General features: G+C 39.2%; 1 protein-coding gene across 2 annotated transcripts in view; it reads left to right on the forward strand.

Annotated features, from left to right (window-relative positions):
* Window positions 1–3,515: 3,515 nt before the first annotated feature.
* Window positions 3,516–20,436, forward strand: part of LOC146989463 (protein diaphanous homolog 3-like) — a 186,831-nt gene continuing 169,910 nt past the window's right edge. For both annotated transcript variants that reach the window (XM_085805708.1, XM_085805719.1), the window contains exons 1-4: window positions 3,516–4,134; window positions 12,912–13,094; window positions 13,592–13,696; window positions 19,253–19,383. In XM_085805708.1, coding sequence (XP_085661834.1) covers window positions 4,018–4,134; window positions 12,912–13,094; window positions 13,592–13,696; window positions 19,253–19,383 — 536 coding nt within the window. In that variant the 5' untranslated portion in view covers window positions 3,516–4,017. The remainder of the gene's footprint in view (window positions 4,135–12,911; window positions 13,095–13,591; window positions 13,697–19,252; window positions 19,384–20,436) is intronic.

Below are 20,436 nucleotides of genomic sequence, written 5' to 3' on the forward strand. Positions count from 1 at the left end.
TTAGGTATTTATTCCGGCAGCCATCCAATGTGTGTCAGTGTGTCCAAGCCCAAGCTTTAGGCCTTGCATTTTGGTAGTATTAGCTGGCATTTAAGAGGTCCAACACGACTGTCAATATGATGCTCCATCAGCATCTCTCAGGGACAGAGACAGAGAAGGAATAGCCCCTATTGACAAACTGAAGCACTAGGCCCTGTCTGATTGAACGTGTTGGCTGGAAAGCTGTCTCTAAAGTTTCACTGAAAAATTGCATTTGGACAGTTTTCCCTTTGATTTTCAGCCAGTGCGCCGCACTGTGGTGAGTTTTCACTTGGACCATTGATCAGATCCCAGACAGCCTAATATGACATTGTTTACATTTACAATTTCCACTGCATCATTTGCAACAGCTGCATTTATTCAAAGCAACTGACCAGTGAGGGGCAGCACTAAAGTGATGAAAACAATTGAACTGTGATTGAACTGCAATTTACCTTATGTTTTTTGAAGCAAAACCATCCATCCATTTCAGATTGGTTGTTTGTGAAGCAAGTTTGTATTGTGAATTACTTTGTGTCAGGCAAATGATGCATTGTCCTGCAAAAGATCTGTGAAAGGAAATTACATGTCATGGTTTTGTTTTCAGTGAAAAGAAACCCAAGGCCAATGCAGATAGTTATTTCAAATGATACCACTAGATGGCAGTATATGCACACGTGTTAAAACTGCACGCTCTCCATATTCATGTTGCACAGGAGTTAAAGCATTTTATACCCAGAAGCTCCAGCTGGAGAAATGCCCCCACGCAGTAATAAAGCTTCATTGTGAGGGCAACATGCCAACCTTTCTGAGTCAGAGCCTTTACATTTAATTCACAAAACACTTGTGTCTAAACTGTTTGCCAAACAGATAATTTCCGACATTAATTCTGCATTTATTTCTCAAATGACTAATAATTGTACCATACATTCTGTTTTGCATATGGTCTGGTTTGCTTTATTGTTGCTACATTGTGCAGGGCTTTAACATAAAGTTGAAATGTGTTGTCACTGCACAAACAATCACCATAGGGGTACAACAGACTATACAAATACATAAAACCTCCTCCCTGCTAGTTTTTCACAATGCTGTGTAAAACGAAAAAATATTTGAACTCTTGATCTTGACCATGAACTGAGTGACTTTAGGACACAATGTTTTATGTATATAATGTAAATGTGTCTGGTTGTTTATGCTGTGTGTGACAGTGTTGTCTTGGAATAATTGCACCAATTCAAGCAGAAAAAAAACACATTCAAATTCACAAAAGGGATTTTTCTGTGTGTGGGTTGTCTGTTTGAATAGGAAAGATCAGTATTATTAACAATACAAGACACTCAAGACTATCTAGATTTCTACTATTTGGCATTTTGGATTTTTGAATTTAAATCCCGGACTGATTTGGAAGGGTAGATCTCTTATTGTCTGGAAGGATTAGTAAGGCACAACAGGGCCTACATGTGTTTGGCTAGATGAAGAGTGTTAACACACAACTGGCAGCCGTGCAGACAGCCTTTCAGGGACTGAAGAACTAAAAGGTCTTTAAAGATAACAAGATCTCGAGAGGTTGAATTCAAAGAAAGTCAAATGTTATTTCATAAACGGAGCTGTCATTCAATGGCAACTTTGCCTTGAGAAACTATTTGAATTCAAAATGTGCTCAGCAAATTCACCCGCAAGCCATGCACACAAATTACATGAATCTCCAGCTGTGTGTTAGTTTTAGTTGGCCTGTGATTCACTGACAACGTGTCTATTGCATTCTAGTTAGACTGAGATGCAGCTCCACTCTTGTAAAGAAAGACTGATGCTTAAAGTATAACACTTGAACAGATTACTCTGTCAGTGTCACCTGGCTGTTACCTGTACTGTAAGCTACTTGTTTTTGCTCTTGCCACTGATATCCTCCTTAAGAAAACTCTCAGTCAAACTTACAACCAACTGTTGTAACTGTGAGTGGACTACACACATCTAATTATCATTGAGCTCCAGTACTGAGGTTTAAAGGAGACTGGCATCATCCCAGCTGTCTGGAGGCGCAAAGCCAGTGGAAAGGTTAATACTATGGCCTTTTAACCTATTGCCATTATTAGGTTAAATAAACATTATTTTGCTCAAGAAAATAAGTTTCCCACTCAAGGACGGCCGCCGAATAACAATAACAGTTTACAAAGAGCACCCACCAATCTACATCACTGGCAGTAATAGCTACACAAAATTACAGTAATATATTTGTAGATAATTTTCATGTTTCACTGACAGTAGATAAATGTTTCATACTGGTTGGCTTTACACCGAAGAACTTTCTGATACTGCATATCTTTAGAGAGCAAATTATGTTTTCAGTGGGGCACATGGATCTCACAAAAAAAAAAAGGTTTCTGTTTGTTGCATCACACCAGATCACTGCTGTTTGCATCAGACAAGGTATTTGGGATTTTACTGAAGCTTTAGGCTTACTTTTAAATTGCCAAACAAAGCTGAAAACCAACAGCGTAAACAGCCCACAACAGCCAAGGAAGAAAAAAAAAAGAAAAAATAGGCAGCATCAGCCACCATCAATTTATACTGCACTCCAAGCTTCACATGAAAGCATGCCCAAAGAAAACAGGGCAACATGATGTTGAAGGAAAGGATTGAGAGACGAGCAAAGCCTCTTCTTCTAAAATATACTATAAATATCTGTAGAGCTGACAAGTGACTAAAGCTAATATGATGAAGTGGCATTTTTCTCTTCTATGATCTTCTGTGCAATTTCACAATAGAGTAATCTCTCCATTTAACTATGCATAGGCCTTTGGTGAAGAAAGTGTTGGGCAGTTTTAATTCCCAAAAGCAATAAACAGGTCTTAAGCTAAGGAGTGAGTTGACCACTATACTGTATATTTTGTTGGGTGTCTTATATGGCAGGGTTACTGTTCATTAAAATACACTCTGAGGTAATCGTTGGCGTTGAGTTGTAACTGTTAAACATTTAGTTCTTATATTTTAACACCAATAAGTTCATTTGTGGGGATCCCCATTAGCTGTGCCCTACAGCACGGCTAGTTTTACTGGGGTCCACATTTAAAAACATAAAACATACATTTACAATCATGGCTGAAGTCCACAAAAACTTTACATTAAATCATTACAATACATATAGGCCTACATCATCATCCTAAATAAAAAACAACAACATAAAATAATATAAAACACTCCAGTGTAGGCTACTTGTTGATAATAAATGCAACCACTTCCTCTGTTCAAATCCATCTTAAACACTTTTTTTTTTTTTTTTTTTTTTAAATTGAAAACAATCGCACCTACGGGAGACCCAGGTCAGAGAAAACGAACAACTCTAAAGAAGGCGAAGCAGCGTCTGATTGGCAGCTCGTCGCGGCCAATGAGATGCGTCTCCAACTGTAAACAGAGGGCGCTGAACCAATGCGGAAGAAGTCGTTGGAGCAGGACGAACGCCATTGGTCGGATCAAACACGCGGAGGTGACGTCTCCTTGCGCGGGGTTGTCAAAAAAAAATCTGCCACATAAAATTTAACCGGCAACTTTACGCTCCGCTTTTACTTACCTGAAACGATTATATCGCTGTCATTTAACGGACGGGTAAAATTAGCCATAGGAAAAACAACAGTTTTTTGTTCACCGCGTGTATCTGCCGTTGGCGGAAACAGGAGCATTACGTGTCAGCGCTTAAATTGGATTAGCTCTACCTAAGTAAAGCCGCCTGTGTGTGTATGTGAATGGGAGTTTAGCAACAAGCTAAACGGTCAAGTCAGTTTGGGAGCTTGGGAGTGGAGAAGATTAGAGAGGACAAACTGGTCATGGTTAACCAGCATTAGTTGTCCGGCCAAGTCGAGACACCTACGGTAATGTTATAGACAAATTCAGCGTGTGTCGTCCCTTTTTTTTTATTGTAGGACTTTGCTGCTAACGTTACAGACTGTCAACCACAGGTTAGCGTCAGTGACAGCTAGAAGTCATTAGCTTGTAGTTGACATCATGGAGAATTACAGTCAACGGTTTGAATCCGGACGAGACAGCAAACCTCAAAAGAAGAAGGGCTCGTCACACCACAGCACGTCATGCTACGACGAAGGAGACCGCAAACCAAAGTTTGTAAGTATTTATGGGTGTCTATGGGGTCTATGGCTGCTGCTGTTTTATCTCTGACACCACCCATCCATAGCACACACATACGTACACACACAGTACAAAAGCAGTAGCGTTAAGGTGGTAAAAAGTGGCTGCAAGAACCCAATCTTTTTTCATGTGATGGTGAATAGATGCATGACTCTTAACTTGAATGGTGTAAGAGAGAGAGAGAAAGAGAGAACGATCAAGGGTTATTTTATTCTATTTGCAATAACTTAAAATTATATGCCTTGGAAACTAGAGCAGTGGAACAGAGGTGGAGTTATTTCTGCCTGTGTAATGCACTTGAGAGGGTGAGAGATTGAGAAAAGGGCCTTTTTACAGGTTCACTCTTGCATTTAGGAAAGAAAGCTCATATACCGTGGGATCTTTTTTCATTTTTGAGTTTTTCTTCATGAACTGTGACCTTGACAGTCTGTAGCTAGACATTGCTTTGCATGAGGGAAATCAAAAGGTCAAAATTAGCACAGGGTTTTAGCCCTTACACTAATCCATGTGCTTCTTCTTTATACTACTACAAACAGACTGATGGTCTCTCTCTGTGTGTGTGTGTGTGTGTGTGTGTGTGTGTGTGTGTGTGGTATTTGACTGCTGTACTCTTCTGGAAGGTTATGGAGATGATGCTATTTGAACACCAATACTGTTATTAGGGTATTCAGTTTTGGCGTCTCATTTTCAAAGCAGTCAGGCCTCTACCTCCATCCACACAACTCACCAACACACACACACATTCTCCTTTCAGACGGGAGACCTGTGTATGACACAGATCTACTTAATGCACGCTCAACCTGCATTTGACCCCAGTCTTATTAGAGTGCTAGTTAATTCCTTGTCGCCACAATTCAGAGATTCTAGTCTACAATTGTTGCAAAGGTCTGTGCAGCAATGTTTTTCAGTCTAGACTGTTATTATCCACTCCCACTGATGAGCTGTTGTTGGCTAAATGTCTAATATATACTAGCGGTAATAGAGACACCTGTTCACTGAGTGAGATGAGTTTTCCGTGCTGGGCTGCAAAGTCAAACTGTTGTCTGGGCTGCGTCATTGCACAGTGTCTGTCTGAACACAGACAAAAAACACTGTGCATACTGTGCATGAGGCTCTGTGTAACTTGCGATGGCCATTTGTCATCATTTTCCCTCACTGCGTCTGATTGTGGCTCTTTGAAAGCAGATTTTTTATTTTTTTTTTGGCAGCGGGCCACAAAACTTGTATATATTTGAATATCTCATGATAGTTTTGGCAAAAAGGCACAGCATGTCTTCATATAAATCTAAAAGTGGGAATGAATTGTAGTAGTAATAAGAAGCTACAATGTTAAAGATAAAGATAACAAATATTGGTACCAAAATAGCATCTGTTGGAGGATGTGATAAGATTAAAGGAGAATTCTGGCCATTTTTGATCCCTAAATCGCCACTAAAACGTGACTAAAATTGATGCAGGCAAACCGGAGTTACACCATGGCTACCCGGCGCTCGGGATAGCGACAACGCTAACCTATGGGGGCAATAACAAACACTCAAAAAACAATCAAATATCTATGGTACATGACTCGAATCCTTACGAGACACCACTGAACTCATACAGTGTACGAAACAGTATAAACTTTGTGTTTTTGCATGATGATTTCTTTACAAAAATAAATGGCCGGGGATATTATGGACATTACCACTGCACTGCTCGACCGTTTATTTTTGTAAATAAATCATCACAACAAGGAAAAAGTGTTAGTTTCTGTGGCGGGCAGAGTTAGGCTATCTGAGGTGAGTGGCTACATGCAAAAACACAAAGTTTATACTGTTTATACTGTACACTATATGAGTTCAGTGGTGTGTCATAAGGATTCGAGTCATGTACCATAGATATTTGATTGATATTTAATTGCCCCCATGGGTAAGTGTTGTCGCTATCCCGAGTGCTGGGTAGCCATGGTGTAACTCCAGTTTGCCTGAATCAATTTTAGTCGCGTTTTTTGCTCCCCCCAACACTGGGTGACCATCAGGAAAACGATTTAGGGGTCAAAAATTGCCGGAATTCTCCTTTAAGCTTGAGACAATAACACAACAGCCATCCAACTTAGATAGCCTATCTATTGCTGAGTTTAAGCCCAAAAAAATGGATCTTAAAGAGATTTTCAGTTCAGCTCAGCTGTGACCGACTAGTAGGACTGACAACACATCAAGAGTCCCTGAAGTCATTTTTTGAAAAGAGCAAAGAATTGTGTTTTTATATCCCCTGTTATCAGGCAGTTGATCAAAATGTTGATGAATGTTGTGTAGATTCATAACAACACTTTAACCTTGAAATCGAAAAAGGAATATTTAACTTTGGAAACACTTTTCAACAGAATAGTTTTTGTCTCATGGTCACTCACTCACTGGCAGTGGCTGGGCTGAGCCTTTCAGCAGTCCTTCACTCCATGGATGTGATCAGGGGATGGAGTTTTCACAGTTGCCATGGAGATGACTCAGTTGCCATCATGTGATGTGAATATTATGGAACTTACCCCCTGTCCTGTTAATGGATGATCTTTGGCTTAGATTGAGACCCTTCAAACAGGTTGGCAAGACCTGTCCAACCTTCATTTCATTATTGAAAGATTGATGCTTTTTTTTTTTTTTTTTTGCATTTAGCCTCTTTTGACAGTGAAGAAAGAGAGGGAGAGAGGAGAGAGATGGGGGGCGGGGGGGTGTAGCCAGTGTTTGACCTGAGGACTTGGAGGAGGTTATGTGGCTACCATTACTCCTCTGGATCCTCTCACTTTATTTCTTGAATGTGATGACAACAGAGCTCTCTTCATGACCTCCATCTGTTGACGATGACTCTAGATTAGTGTAGATCTGAAAACCCTGGGAAAAAAAATCTAGTTAGTGCGTGCACATTGAAAACGTCTAAAACCTAAATAATCCACAATAAGATGCTGCCAAGTGCCACACACTCCAGATTTTAACTGTGTGGCTTTAGTAAATAACTAAATTTTTTTTTTTATGACAAGCATAGGAAGTGTTGTGTATGCGCTGAAAAAACTTACCAAGATTGTTTTTTGAGCTGTTGATTTACTCTTGACAGCACTGTTTTTTTTTTTTTTAACTGCTGTCAACAAGAGTAAAAAGCAACCTGAGTGGAGCTCCACATTTTCACTCAAGTTGACATAGGTGCTAGTTATTTCTCTGGTTCTGCTTTTAATATACACTTACCAAACAGCAGCCAAGTACACGGAGGCCAGGCTGTTGAATAAAAAAAAAAAAAGAAGTAGGCCTACTCTTCTTGTGGTTTTGTTCTTAGAGAAACACAAAATCTCACTGATAGATGCAAAAATGGCATGTGTCTGAGAAATTACAGCTTAGTCCCCCCTCTCTCATCAAATTGGTCCATATAACATAAATCTAATATACTGTTAACATGACATAAATATGAAAAACACAATTCATATTTTTCATAGTGAACTGATCACTGATTTATTTAGTTGACAGTCATCTCAATAGGTGGCACTACAGTCCCACAATAGTTTCTCTAATTGATAGAAAGTAGATTTTCCCCTTGAATGCCACTTTAATGACATGGTAATACACTGTGTTAATGTTCTCTTTCAGTGCTATTTTTGTAAGTAGGTTAAACTATGACTGTTGATTGTCACCTCCAGAATCAAGTTATTGTCACTTTAAGTTCTGATCAGACTTTATGGTCTCATGAATGTAGTTGGTGTTTTTGTATTTTTGTTCTGTATCGCTCATTTTTGTAGAGGATTTTAGTGATATTATTAGTGAGTTTAGATGCTCAGATTGGATAAGCGACTGTGAATGATCATAAGTGAGGCACTAATTACCGGTACCTACTTTTTTTTTTTTTTTTTTTACCCTTTAGCATAAAAACATTTGAAACTGAGGCGATTGGGACAAACAAAATATGGCTGGTAGAAAATGTGATTTTCTTTTTTCCACCAAAGCCAATTTCTCGATATAACTTTTTAATTTGTTGAAGCTACTTTGCTGAGTGGCACTTTGGTCAGTGCCTGTCATATTGATTCGGGTGGAAGAGCTGAAATGATACAGTTGTTTGCACTGATGACTAAGAATTCGCTACTTCTATTGGTGCCAACTAAATTCCCACAGTAATCCCGAGTACTGATTTACGTAAAATAAAATGGTACCACATTTGAGTACCCGAACGCACCCTTGTGTAGTGGTCGTGGAGTGTCTGGCTGACGCAAAGACAAAATGTGTAAAATTTCCGATTAAATTTCCTTGTAGAGCTGTACATCCTTGCTCTGTCTCTCACAAACACATTGGCTACAGAGCTGTCTTTTCTAACTTGACCAGACACGCCGGGTCTGGGCGTCAACACCCACGGATTGGGCTGGGTTGGTTTTTAAAAATTTTCAGGCCTATTGAGAACTCTACTGTCTGTGAATACACACTTGTTTTTTTTTTTTTTTGAACTTTTTATTTAGACATTTTAAACATTTTACAAAACATGTCCTGACATATGACTTTGAAAATGCGTGAATACACACTTGTATTAAAACAGAGATCCCGCTATATTGCCGTTCAGGAAGATCCCTTGTTATGCTGGCTTTACTTGTTTACACTGAACCATAACAGTAAATAATCAAAATTCAGAGGTTTTGACTATTTTTTTTTAAATAAACAAAATAACTTAAATTACCACACACAAAATAAGTACTGAAATCAGGTACTGTTGCGTACGGTTCTCAGGAACTGGGTATCGGCATTACATCAGATTAATGTGAAAGGTACCCATCCCTACTGAAAACTAACCATACATTATCTACTAGGCTAGTATTATTCATGGGTAAAGTTTTTTGCAGGAACGTAAAGTCCTGATTTAAAAGTCCATAGTTTCAAAGTGTGCTTGTCCATAATAAAGTGCAGTACCATTGTTCCATTCATTGGCGAAAGTGATTTCCCTTGTGATAAGTGCAGCCCCTCTGAGTGTGGGCAGTTGCATGACAAAAAAAAAAAAGACATGAGGACTTAGTTGGCAGTATAGTTAATGAATGGTCCAAAGGCAGAGAGACAAAGCTTTTAAAAATCTGATGTGTAAGGAATGCTGTCTGCTTTTGAGTCAGGGCTGGGGCTCTGGGTAACTTTTGTTTTTTTTCCCTCTTCTCTCTCGTCTCTGTTGTGGATTGCATGTGCAGTGTTTTATAAATTAGCATTTTCTCTACCAGCGGTGGGTTACTTGTCTCAGTTAATTGAAAAAGATGCTATCACAGTTTAATTAAATGAACAGGGTGATAGCAGAAAGTAAAATGAATTCACTGACATTTACAAATTAACGTTGTTTGGCTGTCCTATTTTGTCCGTTACAAAAAAAAAGGAAAGAAAAGAATTTGCAATTGTAGGATCTTGAAAAAACACAGAGGCATTTCCAGTTAACTGGCTTCCCCTGTGGCTTGGTTTATGTAAGACACAACTTTATGTGAGGCTTTTGATTGTTTTGATGTTTTATACTCGCCAGGCAAAGCGCTCGATTAGCTCCTTTAAGCCAGTCAATCTTTTTAATCTGTCGCTCCCATTGGCAGTCCACTCTGCTTGGTCACTTTGATCCTTTTGTTTTCTCTGTTTGTAACTGTTGGGACCGTTCAATATGAGTTCAGGTTGAAGCCTTACCTTTGTCTACAGCTTCGATTGTGACTAATGGATGAGTGGTGAGATGTTACTACACATAGATTATTGATTCATCTGCACTTTGTCACTAAAAGTCAGAAAACGGTGACAGAAATCCAAGAACTGTAGAAAATCTCCCCATTTTAAGAAGTAAGAACCAAATAGTCTTTGCTTAAATGTCACAACTGAATGATTAATTGATTATTAAATAAATCTTCTGTTAATCAACCGTTGATTAATTAATTGTTTCAGCCTTACTCCTGGGAAGTCATGCTGTTGAAGATGTGCGTACTTACAGAGTTTTTCTTTAGGTCTCAGCTGGTTTTTGTTCCTGGCTGACTCTGAGTGCCATCTTTTCTGCAGCTGTTCTGTTCTGTTGTGTGGAGTTTGCCCTTTTGCTCTGACAGTGAAGATGCTGATTGTTTGATGTTATTGAAATGCAACAAAGAGATTCTTCTGTCAGTCATCCTGCAAGGACTTAAACAGACAGAATGAATTACTGGATGACTGTTTCTTTACACTGTTCTGGCCCCACTCCTGATTTTACATTAGGATGACTCAACAGCAAAGACTTCCACCCTAACTTTAAGGATGATCAGTGGTCTTTTCCTCATTGTTGAAGGGTTGAACCATCAGGTTTTTCCACTTTTTTATATCACATTCATTTGGGATGCCCCGATTGATCACTCACTGATCTTGCTTTAGAATTTGACAGATGTGCCGGGCCAGCATCAGATGGATGCGAATATCAATTACTGTGCGTTCACACCAAAAGCTTCCAAAGCGTCAAAAACAAGGGTGCGCTTCAGACAAGACAGCTTCCAAAACGGCAAATATTTTAAGCCGCTTTGGTCGCTTGTCATTTGGGAGCCGAAATACAAAAAAAAGGGACCCGAAGGACGTCTCTATTCTGACAGGTTGCCGCCGAACCGCGTCACAGCTAATTTCCCTAAAGTTAACCAAGGCTCAACTTCTCGCTTTGGATGCTTTGGAAGCGCGGTGATGGCAGTTGACGCTTTGGTTGCTCAGTGTCGCCAGGCTCTCATTGAAAATGAATTGACTTCCGGCGTTGGAACGCTTTGGAAGCTTTTGGTGTGAACACACAGTTACATGTAAAAGCCAATTACCTGAAAGTAAAATAAAACTTAGATTCAAATTTCACTCAGTTTCATTGGGAGCACTGTTGTTGCTCAGTCCTTTAGCCAGTGCATCAAAGTGTGTAGTCTTTGTTATGACTTGGACAGTTTTGTACCAATGTTTGACAGGCTGGATTAAAAAGAGCAATGTGCCGCGGGCCTTAGTTTGCCCATGCCTGCTGTCTACGGCTGAAGGAAGCCTACAGTCCCACAGTTAATCACAATGTAATTGCAAAGGTACCATAACTGTCACACCCTTGTTGGGCATTTTTAGCGGCTTAGATGTTGTGTTGAACCAGAGATGCCCCTGCCAACAAGGACATGATTGTTTGGTATAAGACTCAATCAAAATCACATCATACATTTCTACTGTATATTTTTCAAGTGTAAATGAAAAACAAAATTTACAATTCAAACTGGAAATGCAATCACATACTACGATCACAATATCTGCCCACATGATTGCAATATGATGTGTTTTTGCATATTGTGTCCCAAACATGTGTGGAACTTATGCCATCTGCAGTGCGTGTATATAATAAAAATACTAGTATCAATCAAGTTCACTGATACAGTAGATGATTGGTATCAGTACTGAAAGAATGTAAATGGAGCACCAATTCTCACCAGTAGTCTAAAATAACTCTATAGTAGTCAATATCTAATTATTGCAGATCATCCCAGTTTTAATGCTTGGAGGACTTTGAGCTTTTCACTATGACAGAAGTTTGAATTCTAGTGTTTTCTTTTCATGTACTGGCTTCCTGTTCTTTATTAGGATTATTCCGTTGGCCTTTTCCACTCTGTTACCTCTTGGAAGTGCAGGTGGTGGCTACCTCCCAAGAAGTCTACAAAAAAAAACAAGCAAATCTACTGGAGCAGAAAAAAGCAGAACAGAAAACTTGCTTGGCAACATGACAAACGGCCAAATGCCAAATCCCCTTCCACTGCACAAGTGGATCCTTCTTTTCAATCTGCAAACAGGAAAAGGAAGAAAAGCTCCTTTCATGGCAACGATTTAATTTAAATGACGAGTGTTTTTGATATTGACGAATGTGACACTCACTTGTACATTCAAACTGGTTAATAAAACTGCACCACTTGGTACCCTAAAAGGATTTTTGTGTTTGGAAACTTGTGAATAAAAACACATGTCAGAAAGTGTTATGACAGCGACACAGTTTTTTTTTTTACATTGGCATTGTACATTTTAGTTTTTGGCTCTCTACTTGGCTTTCTGCCTTTTTTTTTCGTTTTGAATTTCAAAGTAAGTGAAACAGACTGGAGACAAAACAACACAGTCATTTTATCCTTTCAGACTGCACCATACCTTTCTCTCCTGATAGAACAAGAAGTAAACACTACAGATTTAACCTGTGAAATCTCTAGTTCAGAAAAGGAAGGATCAAAGGTTGGCAATGAAAGACACGACAGGGCTAAAATCTTCTTTTCTTTTCAATATATAATGCAGTTTCTTAATGTGTCCTGATTTGTTTTTTTCTGTCCCTCCTTCTGTAGCACTTACCCTTTAAAAACATCACAGACGATGTGGTAAGATTTGAGAAATTGGTGCTTTTTCTTCTCTCGGTTTGCCAGTCTGTGCAACATCTAACATCACTTAACTTAGTCTTCTTTTGAGTGGCAATAAAATTGGTCTTCCTTTCATTTCAATTCATTCCCATCATAGTGCACGTGCTGCTTTTTCTCACCAACTAATGTCCTTGTCACCTCTATGTGTTATCTAGATTGCACTCTTCTCAACATGTGTCTAACAGATGTGCTGAGTAGGTGCTTTGTTCACACAGTTAACACTAATAGTGTTGTTTTTCTAACTCATTAATAACTCATTATTTGTTTCATTTACTCCTAGTATATGCAGAGAACCTAACAGCTTTTATCCATAACAACTTGGCAATGAAAATTCCTGTGTGGTTTTCTCTCTTGTAATTTGTGCTCTCTGTTGTTTCCGCAGCTTGACAGATTCGCCAGTATTCGGATTCCTGGTAGTAAGAAGGAGCGCCCTCCCTTATCGCACTCAAAACACAATACCAATGATTGGTCCATTTCTTCATCATCCACCTCACATCAGTTTGAGGAACTGTCATCCAAGATCACCTCGGAAAAAGAAATCTTGGCTCTGTTTGAAAAGATGATGGTATGTGGTTTTGTCATTGAACAATATTATCAATATTTTTCTTTGAAAAACAATAGAGCAGCTTGACATGTCAATGAGTGGTAATGATATGGAGAAAGATTTTTAGAAGAGATGCAACAGGGGAAGGCAATCATTGCGTTTTGAATATTGTTTGAATGTGTTATTGTATTTACATAGAAATGGAGGAAATCAATAAAAGCAAAATATAGTTTTTCTTTTTTCTTTTTTTTAAGGAAAATCATTTTTATTTTCTGGTTATAAGAAAAAACATTACAGACAAAGCCTTCAGTTGTGTAATAGTTATGATAATGGGCATTTATTCAAATTTTCAGTCACACCACAACAAATATGATAAATACGCTTTTGAGTATTGTAATGTATGTTGAAAACAAAGTGAATCCTGATGCTAAAATCTTAAAAAAAGAAAACAATATTGATAAATAATAATTATTATAATGCAGACTTGTATTTGTATCCTTCCTTTTTTCCCATTTCAGGAGGACATGAATTTGAATGAAGAAAAAAAGACTCCTCTGAGAGAAAAGGACCTGAACACGAAGAGGGAGATGGTCATCCAGTACATTTTCACTGCCTCTAAAACTGTAAGTTTTTTGGATATTTTACACTGTATTCTAGGCACATATTATTACCCTATTAGGTTTTTAATGAAAGATTATGTCTCACATGGGACAACCAGATTGGAACGGGAATGGGTTTGATTATTTAATATTGAATTGATTATAAATATAAATAGGTAAATTGGTTTTCAAGCGGGTGCATTCTCACTTTTCGTGCTGACACTTGCGTAACACTTGTAATATGTAAGAATGTACAAATTCTTAATTGAGGATGATGATATTCATGTTATTACCTTGGACATTTCAAGTACTGGAAAAATACTTAGATTTTGTGTATGTGCGTTTACTGTGGTTGACTGGGCCTCCTACAAAGTTACAGCTTTTTCTTTTCTATCATAGCTGACAGACAGATCTTGACAGCGGGTGATAAAAGTGTCAGTGTTCAGAGAAAAAAAAAAAAAACATCTCCAAAGAAATGGAAACTATATGGACAGTGGTTTCTCTCCCAGATCAAACAAAACTCTGTGCTTTACATTCTTTCTCTTATTAAGAATTTAATCCTGCTGAAAGACAATTTGCTAGTGATGCTTCATTTAATATCTGGCCCAGAGCATGACCATAGTTAATATGAGCTCAGTCTGATATTTAATTTGAAGAAAAATGGAGGCACAGCTTACCTGAGGTGTTTGTTTTTTGTTTATTTTATTGTAACAGAAGCTTGTGATTAAACCTTCCTGTCCGAGGGCAACCCTCCTCCCCTAACTTAAATTCATTGTTGTTAACAAATCACAGATATTATCCAGTTTACAAGTTATCTCACATGACAGTGCAGAAAAACTCAACTCCCCCTAGCATGTCTGTCTGTCTGTTTGTTTTTAGAAAAGGTGGTCGGGTTAACAGGGTGGCACAGGGTCTCACAAAGAAGTGTTGCATAAATGGACATAAACAGACATCCCTCCAAAGTTGCCTGAGGCTGTCTGCCTCTAGTTACCATGGGGACCAGCCTGTTTATATGCCTGCATTTGTTTACCTGCATGAGCAAAGGATGCAGCCACAGGCCAGATGGTGACGAATTAAAATCAATGAAAAACACCAGTTTTATCAAATGCAGCATGAGATGTGGTAAACTGGACATTCAGAGATTCAGAATATCGATAGACAGGCATTTCCATAAGGTAACCACGTCCCTAATGAGTTAATATATTTATATATCACTGGATATAAGATATTCAGTTCGCTAGGTTTCGTTTTGCTTTCAGGTATTTAAGTGGAGACCATTGTCAAATCGTGACCAACATTTTATGAAGAGGCAGCAAATATTTGCCCTTTAAAAATCAATATCAGATCCTTATGCACTTATACTATGTTGTACTGTATTAGCACTATGCTGTATTAACTATGCTATTATTATTACAGTTGAACCAGAAAAATATCTTTGACTCGAGTCAGTGAAGGTTTCCATTCAAAACCAAAACAACTCAGACTTTTGGTTGACACACCCTTCTCCGCCACAAGACGGTTTTGCCAATTAACCTTTAATACTACATGCTGAATTGATGTATGTCCCTTTGCTGACATAATCAAGTGTGGGTTCTGGCTCGCAAATCTGGTGAATAGTGTTGTAGAGAAACAACTGTCATGCATTTTGTTACACAAAATAATTGCTGACCTTTTGCCAGTGTGTTGTGTAGGAACAGGTGCCTTGAAATAGCTATTGTGCTACTTGGAGACCACTGTTGATTTCTCTGCAGGAATATGTGTTTTAGCTAGTTTACCTTTATAACATCGAGAAATATTTTTAAAAAAAATGTGTCCCTTTAGTCTAGGCTGACTAATATAAGAGTAATATAATATATCACTATAACTGGGGATGGATGGCAATGGCAAATTTATAGGTCATTGAAACAGTAGTCATTAAAATAATGTTCAGCGTTCCTTTTTCCAAAGCGGTCTTATTTGCAAAGATAGGCACACATTACACATTTTTAAGTCTCAGGGGGACTCAGAGCTTTGGCTGAGCAGAGTAAGTGCTCTGAGAGTCTGTGCACAGTGAGACAGAAGGATCAAGGCACCGTGGCCCTGCTCCATTTCCCTGTCCTGTTGTGAGGAGAAAAACATGGAGAGCCCAATAGAAAGGGTGACTCAGATGGGGAAGCAATGGGGGGAAAAAAGATTCTCCATTACCATCATTGTCCCAGACACTGTGATGTGAGAAAAAGTGGAAATGGCTGTGAATGAATAGATGGAATCTCCCCCCTTATTGTCACAGGGGATGTGATAAGAGGACACCAATGTATGAAGATTCATACTCGTTTGACCTTAAATATAACAATAGCTCACTGTTATGGACCCTCCATGGTTCCTAGTGCAGTGCAGTTTTTCAGTTTGTTTATTTTAAACACATAAAAGCGATATACAGTATATTGAGCATGAGCAATGTGGTATAAACTGAAGTTGTCAAGTTGAACGAATTGGAAATGCAGAGATGGAAGGACTGAAAGACACTCCCTGGGCCACTCCTGCAGCAGATGATGGGGAAGGAGTTGCAGGTCGGTCTCGGTCGGCTTCTCTGATGTTAGCAGTGGGCAAAACAGGCTGCCAGCGTCGCTGCTTTCAAGAGGCCAGGTGCGCCTGTTGCTGCCATGAGCAGCGCTGACGGTGCGCTCACTGATGAAGGCCTTAGAAATCCTGGGAAGCAAACAGGCCTGGTCATCTTGTCTCCCCAGGACACCGGTCATCCTGTCTCTCTAGGACTCTCTTGGCTGTAATTGGTGAAATTGCTACTGCGACAAAGCAAGACACACATGCTGCACGCATGAGCCGACGCCGGTGATGCCAAGAAAAGAGTTGCAATCAAGAGTGAACATGGTGGTTCAGGGTTTTTCCCCAGTGTATTATAAGCCCGATGGGCCGCCAGGTCTTACTTGCCCCCCCGCCAGGCTAAGCATTGCTTATTTATTTTTTTAATCAGTTTTTGTACTCCATCAACGCATAATCAGGTGTCTTTTTCATCACCTGACAACGTCACAACTTCGTCGCGCATAACGGGACACGTCACGGACATCATGCTCATCAGTCCGCTGCTTCACCAGCTGACTGAGAGGAACGCGCCGAGCCCACGTTAACGTGAGCCGAGGCGTGGCTCCAAAAGGCGTCGTCCCCTGCAGCGTCAGAGCTCCGGACTCCTGTGAGCCGAGACGCTTTCACCAGATGTGAAAATGATCCATTCCATTGTTTCATTTTTCAGCTCGCAAGGTTTGCGTTTACACGTTTGTTTTCACTTTGTTCCCAACAGTAGATATAGCATCTTTGGCAGATCTGTGACTGTCTCATTTCCATGACAGCTGACTGGAAAAAGACACAATGGAGACACCAGGCAGTTGTTATTTAGTTTTTAGTGCAGACAATTGATATTATTTATTTAAATAGTATTTTTTATTATTTATTTATTTTTGTGGTTGATTGAACAGCGTTTCAAGAGAGCAATCTGTGAGACTCTGCTATATCTGGTGTTTAAAAATGTTACATAAATGTCTTATAATAAGACATGATAATGGTAATATTTTCACATTTCCAGTCAACTTTTAACATGGATGTTAAGGCCTTATGAAATCACGCCTTCTGAATAACATTACTCCATTAATGAATCTGATACCTATAGGGCCCTGCCATCAGTCAATGGTCAGGGTCAAGCCCCTGTCACAAAAAAACACGCTTGGGCACCGGTGGGCAGCCGGTGCCCCCCCACCACCGGGCTTAACAAGTTTTCTGGGGGAAACCCTGTGGTTGGTGATAACACTGGAGGGTGGTGCTGTTGTCAAGAGGAGCTGGATTCATATGACTAATACCTGATTCAAACCTCACTGGGGTAAAACAGTGGTGAGGTTCATTAGAGGTCGGGGGCACCGCATATAAAAATAAAATCACTTTTCCAATAGGTTCAAATCAAACTGCTCAGTTGCTGTCACATGAGATGTCAAGCCGAGCTGATATTGATTACTGCTCATTCAGCATGCACATATAGATTTGACGTATGTTTCTAGGGATGCTCTTGATCATTATAAAGAACACCCTTTGATGATTTTGAGGCTTTTTTAGGTGATTTTTATTATTAGTTGTTGGGGTAAACATTATAGATAGGGGTTTAAGATATCAGGGGAGAAACAGACTGGGCATAGTTCCATTGTTTTGGCAGCCTGCGAGGATTAGGGATTATTTATTCCTACTGGTACAGATGCAGGCTGGTTTCTGAGGCCTTTGATGAAGCAAAAAACCTACCCAACGATATGCCACTTTCTGGCTTTAGTGCAGCTTGAATCAGTGAAGCTTTCTGTCTCCACCTCTTATCTCCTCCATGGTCTGATATAAGGAAAAAGTGCAACGCTTTTCAGCACCAGAGAGCTGGTTTTGAAGCCATAACTGACCACATGATCAAATGTTCGGCCGACTTTATGAATAGTTTCATCATGTTGAAAATATTACAAGCAAGCTTTCATTTCCAGCAGCCACTGCAGCACAAGCTGTCCCAAGTTTAATAGGCTGGCTTTGTATGTTTCTTTGCAAATACATCACAAATATATATAAAAACTGTCAGAAGAGGGGATGATGAAAGGATGTTATGCTGCTTTTTCATTTTTATTAGTTAATGATAGCAAGGTAGAAAAATTAATTTAGTTCACCGTACCACTCAGAGGCTACCGGCAGCTACCGGCAACTTTCATCAAGGTGGAATGTGTTCTTGTGTGTGGTGGTAAAAACGTAATGGATTTTTTGATGGTCCACTGGACCACCAACGTGGGGCCTTGCTGGGATTTATCCTGCTGTACCAATGGTCAGGCCAAACATGAAGGGTTTTGTTTGTACTTTGGTGCTGCAAGGAGTGTGGTAGGCTGGTGTTGGTCGCACAACATCAAAAAGTAATAAACATAGGTTAATGTTGGTTTTATAAATTGTTCTCCCTGTCTTCTGTTTCTTTAATTTCTCTCTTTCTCTTCGTCTTGCCTTGTGGATATTGCAAGTACCAGTAAAACCACTGGTGAAACAATCCAAATTCAGTGCATGTGTGACATTTTTTGACCTTCTTTATTTTTGCATGTGAGTGTTGTGTGGGAGATGATACATATCTCAGTTATTGTAAAGATGTTTAAGCTTTGAACCACCATGAAAATAGCTTAGATTCTGTGACCCTTGTTATAATTCTTGAATTAATAACTTCATTAATAACCAATTTACATTTTGAGGGGTCGCAATGACCCTGACCTTTGACCACTGACATTTATAAAAGAAATTTCCTCAAGGCATTCCTCAGATGATGTGTTCACAAGAAGGAACATACCATACCAACTCAAAACAGAACATACATACACGCATCTCACAGGGATTATAATTATGACATTTATTCAAGTATGCTTATAAGACTTAAATAGATTTAATTGAAGATAGTAAAGAGAGACATACTGGAGAGGAATCTGTACTTTCACACATTTGAACTTTTGCACTTTCTGACTGTTGATGACCTTGGGCCTTTTCAGTGCGGTATTGACTATTAACATCTTTTGACCTTATGTCTCTTTCTTCCAGGGGGCCTTAAGAAGCAGCCATCAGATATCTCCTCAGGAATTTCTAGGAGAGCTGAAGTCAGGGGTGATGGACGAACGCCTGTTTGCCTGTCTAGACTCATTGCGCGTGTCCCTTACCAGCAACCCTGTCAGGTACAGTACAATGATTATGACACCAGAAAAAAAGAAAAAAAGCTTGACGTCTTTAGTAATGCCCCCACAGTCTTTGGTAAATCTTTCTCTTAATAATTACACAGCATAGTCAGTTTGATGGGGTCATCATCATAGGGCATGTTTTATTAAATATTTGTTTATATCTTATCTTTACCTTGTCAAATTTTTATTGCTTCATGAAAACAAATTGAAATTTCATATTGCTTTGATATAATGAAATGAAAGGAATAAGACATTAAAAAACTTGTACAGAGTGACAAAATAAACAGAGCTACTGCTCGCATACCCCGCACCTTGGAGGTTGTGTCTATTAAGACAATCCACGCAGAGATGTGACTCATAGTTGTGGCAAATTGAAAATGCGTCAACAGGAGCAAAACACCATAACTTGATTATTAAATTCATTTTTAGTCCGAGGGAATGTGTTCCAACTGCTTCTGCCCACAGCGAGCAACAGAGAGTTGTGTTGATGAATTGTTTCTGCACTGTCTGGATGTATGATCATGTGCAGCTGACTTTATATAGTAGCCCTCAGTTTGCTCTAGCAGAGTCTCTCATTGTTTGTGTTGAATTAGGTGTACATTAAAAACTTAGAGGTCCCCCACCTGTCAGCTGCTGTAGTTGCGTGCGAGGACAAATGGATAGGACTTAATGAAGTCTGAATGCCGATACATCTTCTCTGCTTTTGGGAATGTTCAGTTCAGCTTTTGGGACTGAAAACCGACGCTAGCCAACCCTTAACTGTGAGAATACCAGAATACCAGCTCCACTGTTTAACTTAAAATATTAATTGTTAAAAGTTCTTCTTATTGTCTTTTTAATGATTAAGTGGTTAATTAGGAACAAACCTAGTGTACTGTAATGCATTTATATTTCTCCTCCTCAACCCAGACTTCTGCTTATTTGATAAATATTTTGATTTGTTGGCAGGTTTTGCATGCAGTGTTTATCCCTGTCAGTATTTCTTTCTTTTTTTTTAAAGAGGAAATGACAGTTATGTAATTTTCACATATAATCCCTTACACATCTCTC

This window comes from Trachurus japonicus, chromosome 3, assembly GCF_045865225.1.
Source record: "Trachurus japonicus isolate A0001 chromosome 3, Traja_1.0".
NCBI lineage: Eukaryota > Metazoa > Chordata > Actinopteri > Carangiformes > Carangidae > Trachurus > Trachurus japonicus.